General features: G+C 52.1%; 1 protein-coding gene across 4 annotated transcripts in view; it reads left to right on the top strand.

Annotated features, from left to right (window-relative positions):
* The window catches only part of ARHGEF18 (Rho/Rac guanine nucleotide exchange factor 18), an 88,276-nt gene that overhangs the window by 60,782 nt on the left and 13,668 nt on the right, over window positions 1–13,826 (top strand). For all 4 annotated transcript variants that reach the window (XM_046685316.1, XM_046685315.1, XM_046685317.1 and 1 more), the window contains 7 exons: window positions 6,156–6,294; window positions 7,153–7,265; window positions 7,425–7,565; window positions 9,413–9,663; window positions 10,663–10,788; window positions 12,314–12,431; window positions 13,336–13,584. In XM_046685316.1, coding sequence (XP_046541272.1) covers window positions 6,156–6,294; window positions 7,153–7,265; window positions 7,425–7,565; window positions 9,413–9,663; window positions 10,663–10,788; window positions 12,314–12,431; window positions 13,336–13,584 — 1,137 coding nt within the window. The remainder of the gene's footprint in view (window positions 1–6,155; window positions 6,295–7,152; window positions 7,266–7,424; window positions 7,566–9,412; window positions 9,664–10,662; window positions 10,789–12,313; window positions 12,432–13,335; window positions 13,585–13,826) is intronic.

Here is a 13,826-nt window from a genome sequence, read left to right as displayed (position 1 = left end):
CACTTCTTATTTTCATCACTGCCTCTTCTCTGGGTCCGCTTGGAGAAACAGCTCGGTGATATACGGTCACCGCAGTGGGCCAGGTGCCTGCCAATCAATGGCACCTCTCGACAGTGAGCAGACGGTGCTAATTAGGCTCCGAGACGGCTCTTCTGGCCATGCAGACAGTGCTAGGCAGCGCTCTGCTGAAGTCTGGTCCGAGGTGCAGCTCCCAGCACCACACACTGCCTGTCTGTCCCACCATGGCTGTCTGGTTTCAGAAAACACGGTGGCTGGATGAATATGTGTTCCTCTGTCTCTCCGAGCCGAGGGCAGGATGACGAACGCATCCTGTGTGTTCACCCGCGGAAAGATGACTCTGCCTCCTAGGAGTTCATTTATTTTTCTATCAGCTTTCCTGAGGTAGAATTCACATCCCATACTATTCACCCATTTAGTGTCCAATCCAGTGGCTTGTGGTGTAGTCACAGAAAGAAAGCCCGGACCCGTTCGTTGTCAGCCTCCAATCTCCCCGAGCCCTAGGCACCTATTAATCTACCTTCTGGCTCTGTTGATTCACCTGATCCGCACATTTTCTATAGATGAGATCCCACAATATGTGGGCCTTTGTGCCTGACCTCTTTCACTTGGTGTCGTGTTTTCCAGGTTCATCTGCAGTACAGCACGTAACGATACTTTGTTCCTTTTTATGGCTGCATAATATTCCCTTGTACGGATGAACCACATTGGGTTTATCCCCTCATCAGCTGGTGGACATTTGGGTCATTTCCACTTTTGGCCGATGTGAATATTGCCACTCTGAACATTCACGTAGAGGTATTTGTGTGGACGTGTATTATCACTTCTTTCGGCCGTATACCCAGGAGCAGAATCACTGGATCCTATAGGAACTCTCTGTTCAGCTGTTCTGAGGAACTGCCAGACTTTTCCAAAACACTACACCAGTTTTCATGCCCACCAGCAGCCTGACATTTTGCACGGTGATCCCCTCCATCTAGATGTAAGAAAACTGTGACGAGATGTCTGAGGCTGTCCCCACCCTGGCAGGCAGACCTCCGGGCCCCTGGGCAGCTGGTGTTTTAAGCATAACTGGGATTTGTTTTAACCAGGGATGGTAAGACACACAGTCACAGAAACGACTGCCGTGAAGGAAGAAATTTATACTCAGTCCCCTAGAAGCAGGAGGCAGGGCCTGCCACGCAGGGCCACACGGGGAAGCACCAGGTCAGTCAGGAGGCAGCGGGAGAGAGGGAAACACAGGCAAGAACCCTTGTTGTGGTTTCCAGGGGAGGAAAGGGTGAGGCAGGGTAAGCAGGGTTGGGATGGGCTAGTCTGAACAATACCAGCGGCTCTGGGATGTACACTCTGTCCCTAGTTGTCTGGCACCTGGCCCTGGGGCAATCGGGTATGGGAGGGTGGCCCTGAGTGTGAGAGCCCCAGAGAGGAGCAGGTGCCGTGTGGCTCTGCACTGGTTGGTTTGCACGTGAAAGGCACTCTTGTAGATGAGTCCGTTACTATCTCCAGGAATCTGCTAGCCCTGGGAGGGGCAGGCTTTCCAGGGTCAGCAGGGCCCCGGTGTCACAGCATCAAAAATACAGAATAAAAGACATGCTTATTGCAGCTGGTCTGTGGCAGAGCCACTGACTCAGGTCTTGATCCATCAGTTATTCCCATAGTGGCACATGTTACGGAAAGACTCAGTTAATGACTGTCCACCTCCTATTTTAAAAGTCTTAGGTACCTCAGGGCTGGCCCAGTGACATAGGGGTTGGGTTCACCGGTTTGGGTCCTGCACACTGCTCGTTGAGCCATGCTGAGGCGGCGTCCCACATAGAAGAACTACAAGACATACAACCAGGATATACAACTACGTACTGGGGCTTTAGGGGAAAAAAAAGAAAAAAAAAGAGGAAGATTGGCAACAGATGTTAGCTCAGGGCCAATCTTCCTCACCAAAAAAAAAAAAGTCTTAAGTAGCTTGAGAGGAAGTGGTGGTTAGACTGTTTCAGAGGAAAAAGAATAATTTATCTCAGTAGGTTACATTTATCTCAGTAGGTTATACTGCCAAATGCACATCATTAACCTTTTCTGTAAAAAGTCCCCCTCCCAAAATAGAACACCATCTCAGGTGCTTTTTGGAAGTATGCGTATATAAGTTATAAAGAACTATGAAGGGGGCCGGCCCAGTGGTGCAGTGGTTAAGTGCGCATGTTCTGCTTCTGTGGCCCCAGGTTCGTCGGTTCGGATCCCGGGTACAGACATGACACTGCTTGGCAAGCCATGCTGTGGTAGGCGTCCCACATATAAAGTGAAGGAAGATGGGCACGGATGTGTGCTCAGGGCCAGTCTTCCTCAGGAAAAAGAGGAGGATTGGCAGATGTTAGCTCAGGGCTAATCTTCCTCAAAAAGAAAAGACAGAGATCTATGAAGAATATCAGTGCTCTGAGGAAATACGGCTCGTATTTGAGAGCAAACAAGGGTGTTCTTCTAAAATCCAATGCATTCTCATTCAACAGTGTTTTTACGTAGTCGATCCTCATTATTTGCGGATTCTGTATTTGCAAATGCACCTACTCACTATGTATGTTTATAACCCCCAAATCAATGCTCGAGGGGCTTTCAAGGCCATTCGCAGAGGTGTATAGAATGGTAAAAAATTTGAGTCGCTGAATGCGTACCTTTCCAGCTACGGTTGAATAAGGCGACACTCTGCCTTCTTGTTTCAGCTCATTCTGTAAACAAGTGCCCTGTCTTGTGGGGTATTTAATGCCCTGTTTTTCACATTTTTGTACTCTTTGTTGGTGATTTGGCTGTTTAAAACGGCCCCCAAGCATAGCGCTGAAGTGCTGTCTGGTGTCCATAAGCGCAAGGCTGTGACTCGCCTAACGGACAAAATACGTGAGCTAGATATGCTTCCTTCAGGCCTGAGTGATAGCCCTGTTGGCCGTGAGTTCGGTGGTACCGGATTGACAATGTACATTACGAAGAGTGTCGCCCAGTAGAAACACACATAACCCAAGGTTATGGATTGACTGGTTGACAAAAATGTAACCAAAAGCTTCCAGGAACCTAGCCCTGTATTTCCCCTGGGAACAGCAGCTCCGTATTCACTAATTCAGTGTTCACTGGGGCTTTATAGAACGTCGCCACCAGGAATAATGAGAATCGACTGTCCCTTTTCACTTTGAAATAAAGATTCACAAGAAGTTGCAGGAGTGGTACAGAGTTCCCACGTACCCTTCACCAAGCATCCCCCACTTATATCTGACGTAACCACAGTCCATGGTCACAGCCAGGATGCTGACAGTGACACGATATTAACTCGGAGACAGACCCTGTTCGGATTTTGCCAGTTGTGGCGAAAGAGCGGTAAATGGTTCAATGAAGTTTTATCCTGTGCATAGATTTGCGTCACCAACACCACAGTTAAGATGCAGAACCGTCCCGTCACCCCAAAGTAACAATGATTTCTTATTTGAGAAAATCATGGCAAAAAGATACATGACATGAAATGGGGCCATTGAACCATCCATCTCTGGAGCTCTTTCGTCTTTCCAAATGGAAACTCTGTCCCCATTAAACAGAAGTCCCCACGCCCTCTCCTCCATCCCCTGGGAGCCCCCATTCTTTCTGTCTCCACACTTCTGACTCCTCTCGGGACTTCCTGAAGTGGCATCATAGAGTATTCACCCCTTTGCGTCTGGCTTCTTTCACTGAGCAGAATGTCCTGAAGTTTCACCCACGTTGTAGCAGATATTAGAATTTCCTCCTTTTTGTGGCTGAATAAAATTCCATGAAACGATGACTTATTGACACCCATTTTGTGCGTGGCGCTGTCCTCTATTCTGTTGGGGAGACAGCTGATCAAAATAAATAAGTAAATTATATTGTATGTTAGAGGGGCCGGCTCATCCTTCTTTAAGCTGAAATTCTCTCTCTTGTCACCTTTTGAGTCCAGTGGCACCTGGGACCCCTACACATGGCCCTTAGACATGAAAACCTCAAAGTATCTTTGCAATGATCCAAGGAGGATTTAGCCCATTTACCATAGATTTAGCATTCCCGATGATTTACTAAAATCCTTTGCAACCAGTAATTCTTGGAACGTGTTTCTGTGACTTTTTCTTCTATGGGCTGTTTGATGAAAGCAGATCCATCCGAATTCAGGCAGGCCCTCGGCGCACAGGAGCAATCTGTCAGCCTTGCCAGGATGCTGGGCAAAGGACGCATTTCAGGATTTGTCCCCTATTTGCACGTCCAGTCATAATGCCTGGGTGGTGTTTAACATGGTGTGGGAATGGCAGGGAGTGCCTGCCCTGGACCGTGGAGGCCTCAATTTCTGATTTGTCACCTTTGTCCATGGCTGTTGGTACCTGAGTAATATCCTCATCACCTTTGTCTACTATAATAATAGTAATTGTTAGCCATTTATGAGCATGACATCGGGATGGTTCAGGTCGCTGCCCAGATGGCATCCTCACCGTGCTGAGCTGAGGGGAAGAGTGAATGGCTGTAGATGATGTGTGTTCTACGTGTCATATGGCATCTCACCACTTGGTTAAGTCTCAGTTTACAAGCTTTCTTCGTTACTCCCCTTCCAGAAGTTTTCTCTCTGACACATACACACCTGCACATTCGCAGCCACCCTAAATTAAAACTCGTTCAAGGGGCCGGCCTGGTGGCGCAGCGGTTGAGTGCACACATTCCGTTTTGGCGGCCCGGGGTTCGCCGGTTCAGATCCCGGGTGTGGACAGGGCACCGCGTGGCAGGCCGTGCTGTGGTAGGCATCCCACAGATAAAGTAGAGGAAGATGGGCACGGATGTTAGCTCAGGGCCAGACTTCCTCAGCAAAAAGAGGAGGATTGGCAGCAGATGTTAGCTCAGGGCTAATCTTCCTCAAAAAAAAAAAAAAACCTCAGTGTGCCAAATCTGCCTGCCCAGAAAAGCTCCCGAGACAAGTGTATTTTACCCTAGGGCTGGCCCTGTGCCCACCCATCCTGAGGGTCTCAGGCTCCATGCTACTGAGAACCAGAATCCCCACTACTTTCTTCAGAGAACGTAGAGAAACCGGTGGGTGGGCGCACAGGGGACCCAGGAGCAGGGTTGGGAAGGTCACCAAACAGATTTCTTCTTTGCTGCTGTTTGTCTTGGAGCAAAGCTTTCACATGTGGCTTTCACCCTGAGAATAAATTAGCCAAGTGGCCCATCTCAGCCAGGCTTGACTTGAGTGATTGGCTTGTCTAATAGGAGCGGGCACATGAGCCTAATTAACGGTAGCCTGACTTTCGAAGAGTCGCATCTTCTGGTCAGTGGGAAAAGTAGTGGGTGGGCACAATGCGTTCTAATATCTCAGCTCAAATTAACAAGCAGGAGAGCGTGAACAACGCTTCGGACCCCCTGTTGTGTGTGTTACAGTCACCTATAAAGTAGGATCAGAGCCTCTCGTCCCCTTCAGTGGTGAGATTGTCAGAGCGCTTACGAACAGTGGCTCGTGGAGCGGAACATCATGCGTGCCCTGTGGTCTCCAGGCTTAGGATCTTCCCGACATCCGATCCCAGATTGCTTACAATCGCGTGTGATGTCGGCTCGAGCCACGCCAAGCCCAGAGCTCCCTGTTTCCTGATTGTAGATTTTTTACAGTGAACATAGACCGTTTTCCGCTTTGTAGCCTCTGCGAAGACAGAAGTGTCAGGATTTTTCTTACTGTTATTTTATCAAAGGAGAAAACACTGCAATTTCCACACCAAGCGGTCACAGTGGGGACCCATTTCCTGCCCTCTGGACTCGCTGCTGCAGCCAATACAGTAAGAGAAGACGCAGCTTTCCATTTCTAGAAGGATCAGTCGGAGGTATTAAAAACGGTGCAGCCCGGCCTCGCAGCGCGCCGGGTCTGGGAGCCCTGACTGTGAACATGGGGAACGCGAATTCCAAAGGCAGTGACAGAGACGGCGCGCTCCACGGCCACCCTGAGCTGGCTTTCTACAGCCGCCCCTTTCCTAGAAAATGGAGCGAGAATGTCTTTCTCGATAACGAGCTGCTGACCTCCAAGATCCTGTCCGTGCTGCGGCCACAGTCGGAGCGGGGTGTCCGGCCGGGCCACCTCCACTACCCTACCCACTTTCTCAGCACCAACTCTGTCTTTGCCTCTGTCGCAGCGTCCCTGAAGGAGCACCCGAGGGCCACCCTCTTGTCTGATGGCAGCCCGGCCCTGCCCAGGAATGTCGGCATGACGGTCCCGCAGAAGGGGGGTCCACAGCCAGCACCCAGCCCGGCGGGAACGGGGACACGACTTGGGTAAGCCAGGGTCCTCGCTCTGCCCTCAGGCAGATGAAGGGAGGGACCCGGGTGTGTGGCCGGCCACGGGGACCCTGCACACAGCCTCTCCGAAAGGAGACCCCTCCAGGGCTGTGAGTATCTGCTCATCGGCCCCCAAGCAAGCGGTGACATTCCCTTTAAGTCTTGCTTTGGAGATTCAGCCCTTTTCCTCTTTCAAAGATGTGTTCTGGGTGTCCTCGGCCGTTGGGAGGCAGCTGGCTTCGTGCTCTTGAAGGACCCTCGGACAGGGCTCCTTGCTGTACTCAAGATGGTGCTGGAAGCCCACTGAGGTTGCCCTGGAGGTTGTGCCCCATTATTTATGCCTTACCCCGGTTTTCCAGGAACCCTGAAGTGGTTCCCTCAGTCTGGCATTCCGCAGGGTCCAGGGAGAAAATCTCATACTGAAAAAAAATGTCATTGCGATGATCCTTATGTGAATTTGTGGGGAAAGCAGCTGATCCTTTTTCCTCTGAGGATTCTCTCTCTGCCCTCAACTGTGAGTGAGGCTGTGTCCACTGACTCTTGCTAGAAAGAATTCCAGGGGCTCCAATGGGCTCCCGTGGCCTCTAAAGGAAGCGTACAATTAACCAGCCTCAGAATGGACCTCGACACTAAATTAAAGTGACTTATGACAGAAGTCCTGATGTTACGTTGACAGTCTCCTAATTTTTAAAAATGATCTGTGGCAAAGTTAAGACTTACGTTGGAATCTGGAAAGTTCTCAGTATCTAATCAGATTAAGTAACAATCTGATTTGCCTTCGTACAATGAGGTATGTGTGTGTGTGTGTGTTTAATTCAATTTTGTGAAATAATTGTGTTTGTGTTTTTTATTTAGACCGGTCACAGGAGAGATGGATGAAGCCGACTCTGGGTTTTTGAAATTTAAGCAGGCAGCCGATGACTCCCTTTTGCTTACGTCTTCAAATGCCGAAGCCATTTTTGTAGAAGGTACAGTCACCCCGATTCTTTCACGGATGTCACGTGGTCTCCGTGCTCCCTGGGGAGTGCTGGGTCCCCCATCCGTGTGTCCCCAGGATGCGGGCTGGGGCGGCCGAGAGCTGGCCAGGCTGCAGGCCCCTGAGCAGCAGCCTCTTGTTCTCCCCCCAGACCCCTACACTGCCTCGCTGAGGGGTGAGATCGAATCGGACGCCCACGAGTTTGAGGCTGAATCCTGGAGCCTCGCCGTGGACCCGGCGTATGCAAAGAAACAAAAGAAGGAGGTGGTCAAGAGGCAGGATGTGCTTTACGGTAAGAAATCCTGTGCCGCCACACCACCCTCCACTCACTTCTTTTCCTTCTTTCTTTTAAAAATTAATTCCAGGGCCAGCCCGGTGGCGCAGCGGTTAAGTGCGCATGTTCCACTTCAGTGGCCCGGGGTTTGCTGGTTTGGATCCTGGGTGCGGACATGGCACCGCTTATCAAGCCATGCTGTGGTAGGCGTCCCACATATAAAGGAGAGGAAGATGGGCATGGATGTGAGCTCAGGGCCAGTCTTCCTCAACAAAAAGAGGAGGATTGGTGGCAGATGTTAGCTCAGGGCTAATCTTCCTCAAAAAAAAAAAAAAAAGTGTGGAAAAAAATTCCACCTGGGAGTCTGGGCTCCACTGCCGACTCACCCGAAATCCTGTCGCCCACTCTGCCTGCTCTCCTGCCTTCCGGGCCAGGGAAGAGGTGGCCGGGGACATCTTTGTGAGAACCGGTCCCCATGGACGAGTATGGCCCAATGCCCAGGCCTGACTCATCCTTACTGTGTTGGTGACTCTGAGAGAAAAACCGCCCGGCTCCTCCCAGCCGTCCTGGTGACCATTGGATCAGCCCAGATGTGGCTGTGATTGGGGGGGCTGGGGAGGCATGCACCTCTCTCCTAATCGACTGGAGCACTGGCTCCCTGGTGGGCACCCTTCCCACTGGCTTTCGGAGAACCTGGTAAGGGGACCCACTGTCCTGAGCTGAGCTGGGCTGTTGTAGGTCACTATGAAAACCATAGCTCCCAGACACAGAGCCGGCCTCTGGGACAGGGGCCGTGCTGGGTGCCCCCACAAAGGTCTCTCCAGGCCTCTGGACCCCCACAAGCGGAGTGACGAAGACCCAAGACAACAGTCCTGGAACCTGTGGCCTTTCTCTCCCCAAAGCCCTCCCTTATTCTTCTTATGACTCCCTCCATGGGAATCGTCCCCAAGACTGCCAGCATTGTGTCGCTCAAGATGCTTTCCCGTCCTCGTCGGCCTTTCATGGGGAGATTCTGCCATAGAAGTATGTTCACTTTTCACCCTACTAGTTGGAGGTGTCCACTGGCACCCACTTCCTTCCACGTTTCACACACTGAGCTCCCTGCCCAAGCGTAGGTTGGGCTGTGGGTGGGGAGGAGAACCGGATGGATGCTTCCCCTCGGGGCCCCAGAGCCAGGCGAGAGATGCTGCCAAGAGGGGTAGAGAGCACCAGTCTGGATGCTTCCATCCGGGGAGCCCTTTACCACATTGTCCACCTGCTAGATAGGCACGGAGTGCTTCCAACCCCGTGGCTGGCGGCCCTGGGCCTGGCGCTCTTCACCTGTTTCGTCTCTAACAGCTTCAAGGCCTTGACTTGAATGACAGAGAAACCCCAGCACACAAATCTGACCTTTCTTTGCCTTTAACAGTGAATTAAAATCCTCGCTCCAACTGCTTTCTCATCAGTTCTAATCTAGGTCTGGTCACCAATGTGTCCAGATGAATGACTTTCCCTCCCAAGGAGTAGCGTTCGTCAGAACAATCTTCTTGCTTAAAACCGCCTCGAAAAGTCTTCCATTGATTTAGGCAGGAAACCCTCCCATGAATTTGAGGTCCCAGCGCACATCCTGGGTCCTCTCCTTTCCTTGTGTCATACCGCCCGTCGCTGCTCCCCTAAGCTGGGACCCCTACAGCCCTGGGCTGGGGAGGACAGGAGGCCTGGCCCCCGGGCAATACGACCACCAGGGCAAGGCCCTCAGTGGAGGAGTGTAAGAAGCAGCCTGGCCCATGGTGGGCAGGCGGTACGCACAGTGCCACTGGGGGACACAGGAGGAAGGAAGCCGGGGCCCCCGGCGTGGGTGAGTCCTGTGGTCCGTGTGCCCGCAGAGCTGATGCAGACGGAGGTGCACCACGTGCGCACGCTCAAGATCATGCTGAAGGTGTACGCCAGGTGCCTGCAGGAGGAGCTGCAGTTCACTAGCAAGGCCGTCGGCCGCCTCTTCCCGTGTGCTGACGACCTGCTGGATATGCACGGCCACTTCCTCTCGCGGCTGAAGGAGCGCCGCCAGGAGGCCCTGGAGGAGGGCAGCGACCGCAATTACATCATCCAGAAAATCGGGGACCTCCTGGTACAGCAGGTGGGCACACCGCGATGGGCACAGGGCCTGGATGAGCCCGCGCCCCGTCTCTGTTCCTCCCAATAATAAAGAGGACGGCCCCCGTTTAGTGAGACCCTGCTGCTCCAAGAGGACAGGGTCCTGGGCCCTTACAGCCATGCCTGGAGCTAATAGTCTAGCAGTACCAAGGCCTAAACACCAAATGTGCTTGTGCAAACACTGTCCAGTGTCGTGTTCTGGGCTTCTGTTTGGTTGGTTGGCTGGGTTTGATTTTTTTGGTTTTGACTGCTGTGTTTTTGGCTGTTAGACGCGTGTGTGTGGCCCAACAGCATCCGTGGTAAGGGTGTGACTTCTGATTCGGCTTCTGAGCCAAGATCAACAGAGGGGACCCGTAACCCCTCATCTGACCTCAGAGCGCTCCAAGCATCCTGCATCAGCTAATTAAAATTAATTACAGGGGCCAGCCTGGTGGCGCAGCGGTTAAGTGCACACATTCTGCTTCAGCAGCCCAGGGTTCGCCAGTTCAGATCCTGGGTGTGGACATGGCACCGCTTGGCACGCCATGCTGTGGTAGGCGTCCCACGTATAAAGTAGAGGAAGATGGGCATGGATGTTAGCTCAGGGCCGGTCTTCCTCAGCAAAAAAGAGGAGGATTGGCAGCAGTTAGCTCAGGGCTAATCTTCCTCAAAAAAAAAAAAAAATTTAATTAGAATACCCCTTTTGCTTTTTAATTTTTCTAACATTCTTCAGCTTAAATTTATTTCTCCTTCTCGAGCCTTAGGAAGTTGTCCCAGCACCTGAGATGCAGTAAAGCCCGTTAGCAGAAAATTTTCTCCTTTTACCCTGATTGTCCCTTGGGACACACTGTGCTGAAGCATTTCTCCGTCTGCATACGTGTTAGAGAAGACAGTGAATTCTCAAGTAAATTCAGGCCAGGTTCTAGAAAGTTAGGGGAACCACAGGAGAACATCCCCTGGCGGCTTGCGTGTCTCCTTTCGGTAGCATCTCCATTCTCTTCAGTTTTCAGGTGAAAATGCGGAAAGAATGAAAGAAAAATACGGTGTTTTTTGTAGCGGCCACAACGAAGCGGTCAGTCATTACAAGTTGCTTCTGCAGCAAAACAAGAAGTTTCAGAACTTGATCAAGGTAAAAAAATATTATTTTTAAATTAGAATCGTATTCTCTGTGCTGTAGGGTTTTTTCCCACAAAAGTGTTTGGAAATCCTGAGATGAAGGTAGCCTGTTAGAAACCAGGGATTTTCAAGTTTTTGTTTCACTTTTAACTGCAAACTCATTCAGGACAGGTCAGTGAAATCTTCTGGAGAATTCCACTTGTAAAACAAAGCCAAGCCAAGAAGACCTAGGGCTTTGTTCTCGCCACATCAGGGTGGCCCCTGAGGTGCCCCACAGGCCCCAGCGTGGAGCCCGCTGACCATCATTCCTCAGACCGTTGAGGTGACACTAATGTCATGTCAAGGGCCCCCTGTCTTGGAGCCACCCCTCCAGAGTCACCCGTTCTGCCTTCAGGTGCAAGGGCTTACTCTAAACCTTTGTCCCTCCCTCGCCTCCTCCCCTCTCTGGTCCCCATTTGTCCCCGTGGCCTGTGGAATGGTCCACACCTGTCTTCTCCCTCTCAGTGTGCAGGCAGTGAGAGATCAAAGCCAAGAGCACTTTGCCCAGCCTGAGTCAGCCGGGTCCGGCAAGGCCCCACCTCCCGTGTTCTGGAAAGTGTGCCCAGGTTAAGGCCGCTTGGCTCCATCTGCATACACTCTGCAGCAGCCCCAACACGCTTGATTTCAAAAGAGTTCCATCACCTGTCACCCGCACTGCAATGACTTTTTCTGAAGTGACATCTGACAACTGATGGTCTAGAGTCCAGAAGGATGTGTTTTTAAATTTTGCTCCATTATCATTGCAAAGGATAGACTTGAAAGGGAGAGAGTCATTTGGGGGCCTAAATTCATCTGCTGATAAGCAATGGGACAGGCCACCGGACATCATGAGCCAGAAACACCTAGAACGAGGGAGGGGTTCAGTGAGGCTGAAGGAAACAGAGACAGAACCTGGTCCCCGGAATCTCGCAAATGCCACAGTGACACTTCTGGTCCTCTCAAGAAGTGGCTCTCTGCGATTGCTGGCATTCCTGAAACGCCGCTGAGAACAGTGGGAGCCGAAAGGCAGAATGTGTGGCATGCTCTGGAGAGCACCGGAAGCCGCTCTTGGGCCCCATCAAGAAATGGCTTCAGATGACTGCTTCTTGGGTTCTTAGCCAGAACCATGCATCAGAAGCCACTAGGGAGCCAGATCAGAAGGCACAGCCCCACTCTAGCTCTGGAAGGTTCCGACAACTGTCAGTTCAGGCTTAGGGCTTCGTGTATATGTGTGTGTGTTGTACAGCTTTCCAAGTGGTTCCCATAACTGCTCCCCTGGCTAGTTCCGGGCTCGTGATGGGTTTTGCAGGGACCTTCATTTACAGTGGGTGAGGCTGCCCCTGCTTTGGTGGCCTTTCTGTCTACAGCAAGTGATCCTTGCTTTCAAGTGTCTGGCAAAGCAGCAAAGGTCTCTGAGAACCCAAAAAAGGAAGGAGGCCCCAGGCTCAGTCTCCAACCGTGAACTCGTTCAGCAGGAGATCAGGTGTCAGCCCGGCGTGCTTTTGTTTTCCGTTTCCTAGAAAATCGGCAACTTTGCCATCGTCAGGCGGCTCGGTGTGCAGGAGTGTATTCTTCTGGTCACTCAGCGTATCACCAAGTACCCGGTGCTGGTGGAGCGCATCATTCAGAACACGGAAGGTACGCCGGCTCTCCTCACCGCCTTGCCCGTCGGTGCTTAGCAGGGTGGGCTCCCTGCCCCTGTTGTAGCAATGGGTTGGACCCACACCCCTCTGTGGTCTGTCCCTAGTTCTGTGGATTCAGCTGGGCTCAGCGATCATTCACTGAGCTGCCTTCATGCGGAATCCACTGTGCTGGGTGCTGGGGTTTCCAACTCGAGAAAGATGAGGGGCCAGGCCTCCTTTGCCCACTGTTACCCCCGGCCCCTGGCAGAGGCTGGGTCACAGCACGCACACCCTTGGTCTGTATCTGGGGAGTGGGTGAATGGGTGATGATAGTGCCCTTGTTAAGGTCACTCCTGGGTGATCCAGACAGGCACAGAGATGACCTCTATGTCACATGACCAGGGCCACGAGAGGGGCATGCCTGAACCATGGGGGGCAGAGGAGAAAGGGCATGCAGCCCGGCCAGGAGTTCTCCGAGGCCAGGGCGATGCCAAGCGCATCTCCAGGGCATTTGGGCCGTGGGAGAACGAGCAGAGTTCTCGCACCACGAGAGCCTCTTCCTCGGAGCGAGAGGCCAGCTCTTGGGAATGGCAGGAGGAGGAGGGGGTCTTGTATGACAAGCTCGAGAGCACAAGGGAGTCTGTTTATTGAGGAGTGGCCGGCAGAGCTACGCCAGGCTGATTTTGTCACTTGAGTTGTACCCTAGGTCTGCATTCACCAGAAGCTCTGTCTTGGTAAAACCAAATGCTGGGCTGATGTATTTATTTTGGGGAAGCATTTACATCTCAGGAGGGTGATTCTTGAGGGTCCTCTGAGCAGTGGCCTCAGGGCATGTGCCTCAGAGACCCAGTAGCATGGCCCCTTGTGTGGCGTTTGTGTGCATGGACAAAGGAAAGCATGAACTCTGCTCTGTGTGGCAGCTGGCACCGAGGACTATGAAGACCTGACTCAGGCTCTGAACCTCATCAAAGACATCATCTCACAAGTGGATGCCAAGGTCAGCGAGTGTGAGAAAGGCCAGCGCCTCAGGGAGATCGCAGGGAAGATGGACCTGAAGTCCTCCAGCAAGCTCAAGAATGGGCTGACCTTCCGCAAGGAGGACATGCTGCAGCGGCAGCTCCATCTGGAGGGCATGCTGTGCTGGAAGACCACATCGGGGCGCTTGAAAGGTAAAGCTCTGCCCCAGGCTACCTCTGGTGGGCGCTATATTGGATTGATAGCATCATATTGGATTGGTGGCACCATCTTGGAGTGGTGGGTACCATCTTGGGTTGATGGTGCCATCTTGGAGTGGTGAGTACCATCTTGGGTTGGTGGCGCCATCTTGAATTGGTGGTGCCACCTTGGAATGGGATGCCATCTTGGATTGGTGACCGCCATCTTGGATGGGTAAGTACCTCTTGGATTGGTG

Source organism: Equus quagga, chromosome 14, assembly GCF_021613505.1.
Source record: "Equus quagga isolate Etosha38 chromosome 14, UCLA_HA_Equagga_1.0, whole genome shotgun sequence".
Classification (NCBI taxonomy): Eukaryota; Metazoa; Chordata; class Mammalia; order Perissodactyla; family Equidae; genus Equus; species Equus quagga.
The sequence above is the reverse complement of the archived record's forward strand: the minus strand, read 5'-3'. Positions and strand labels throughout refer to the sequence as shown.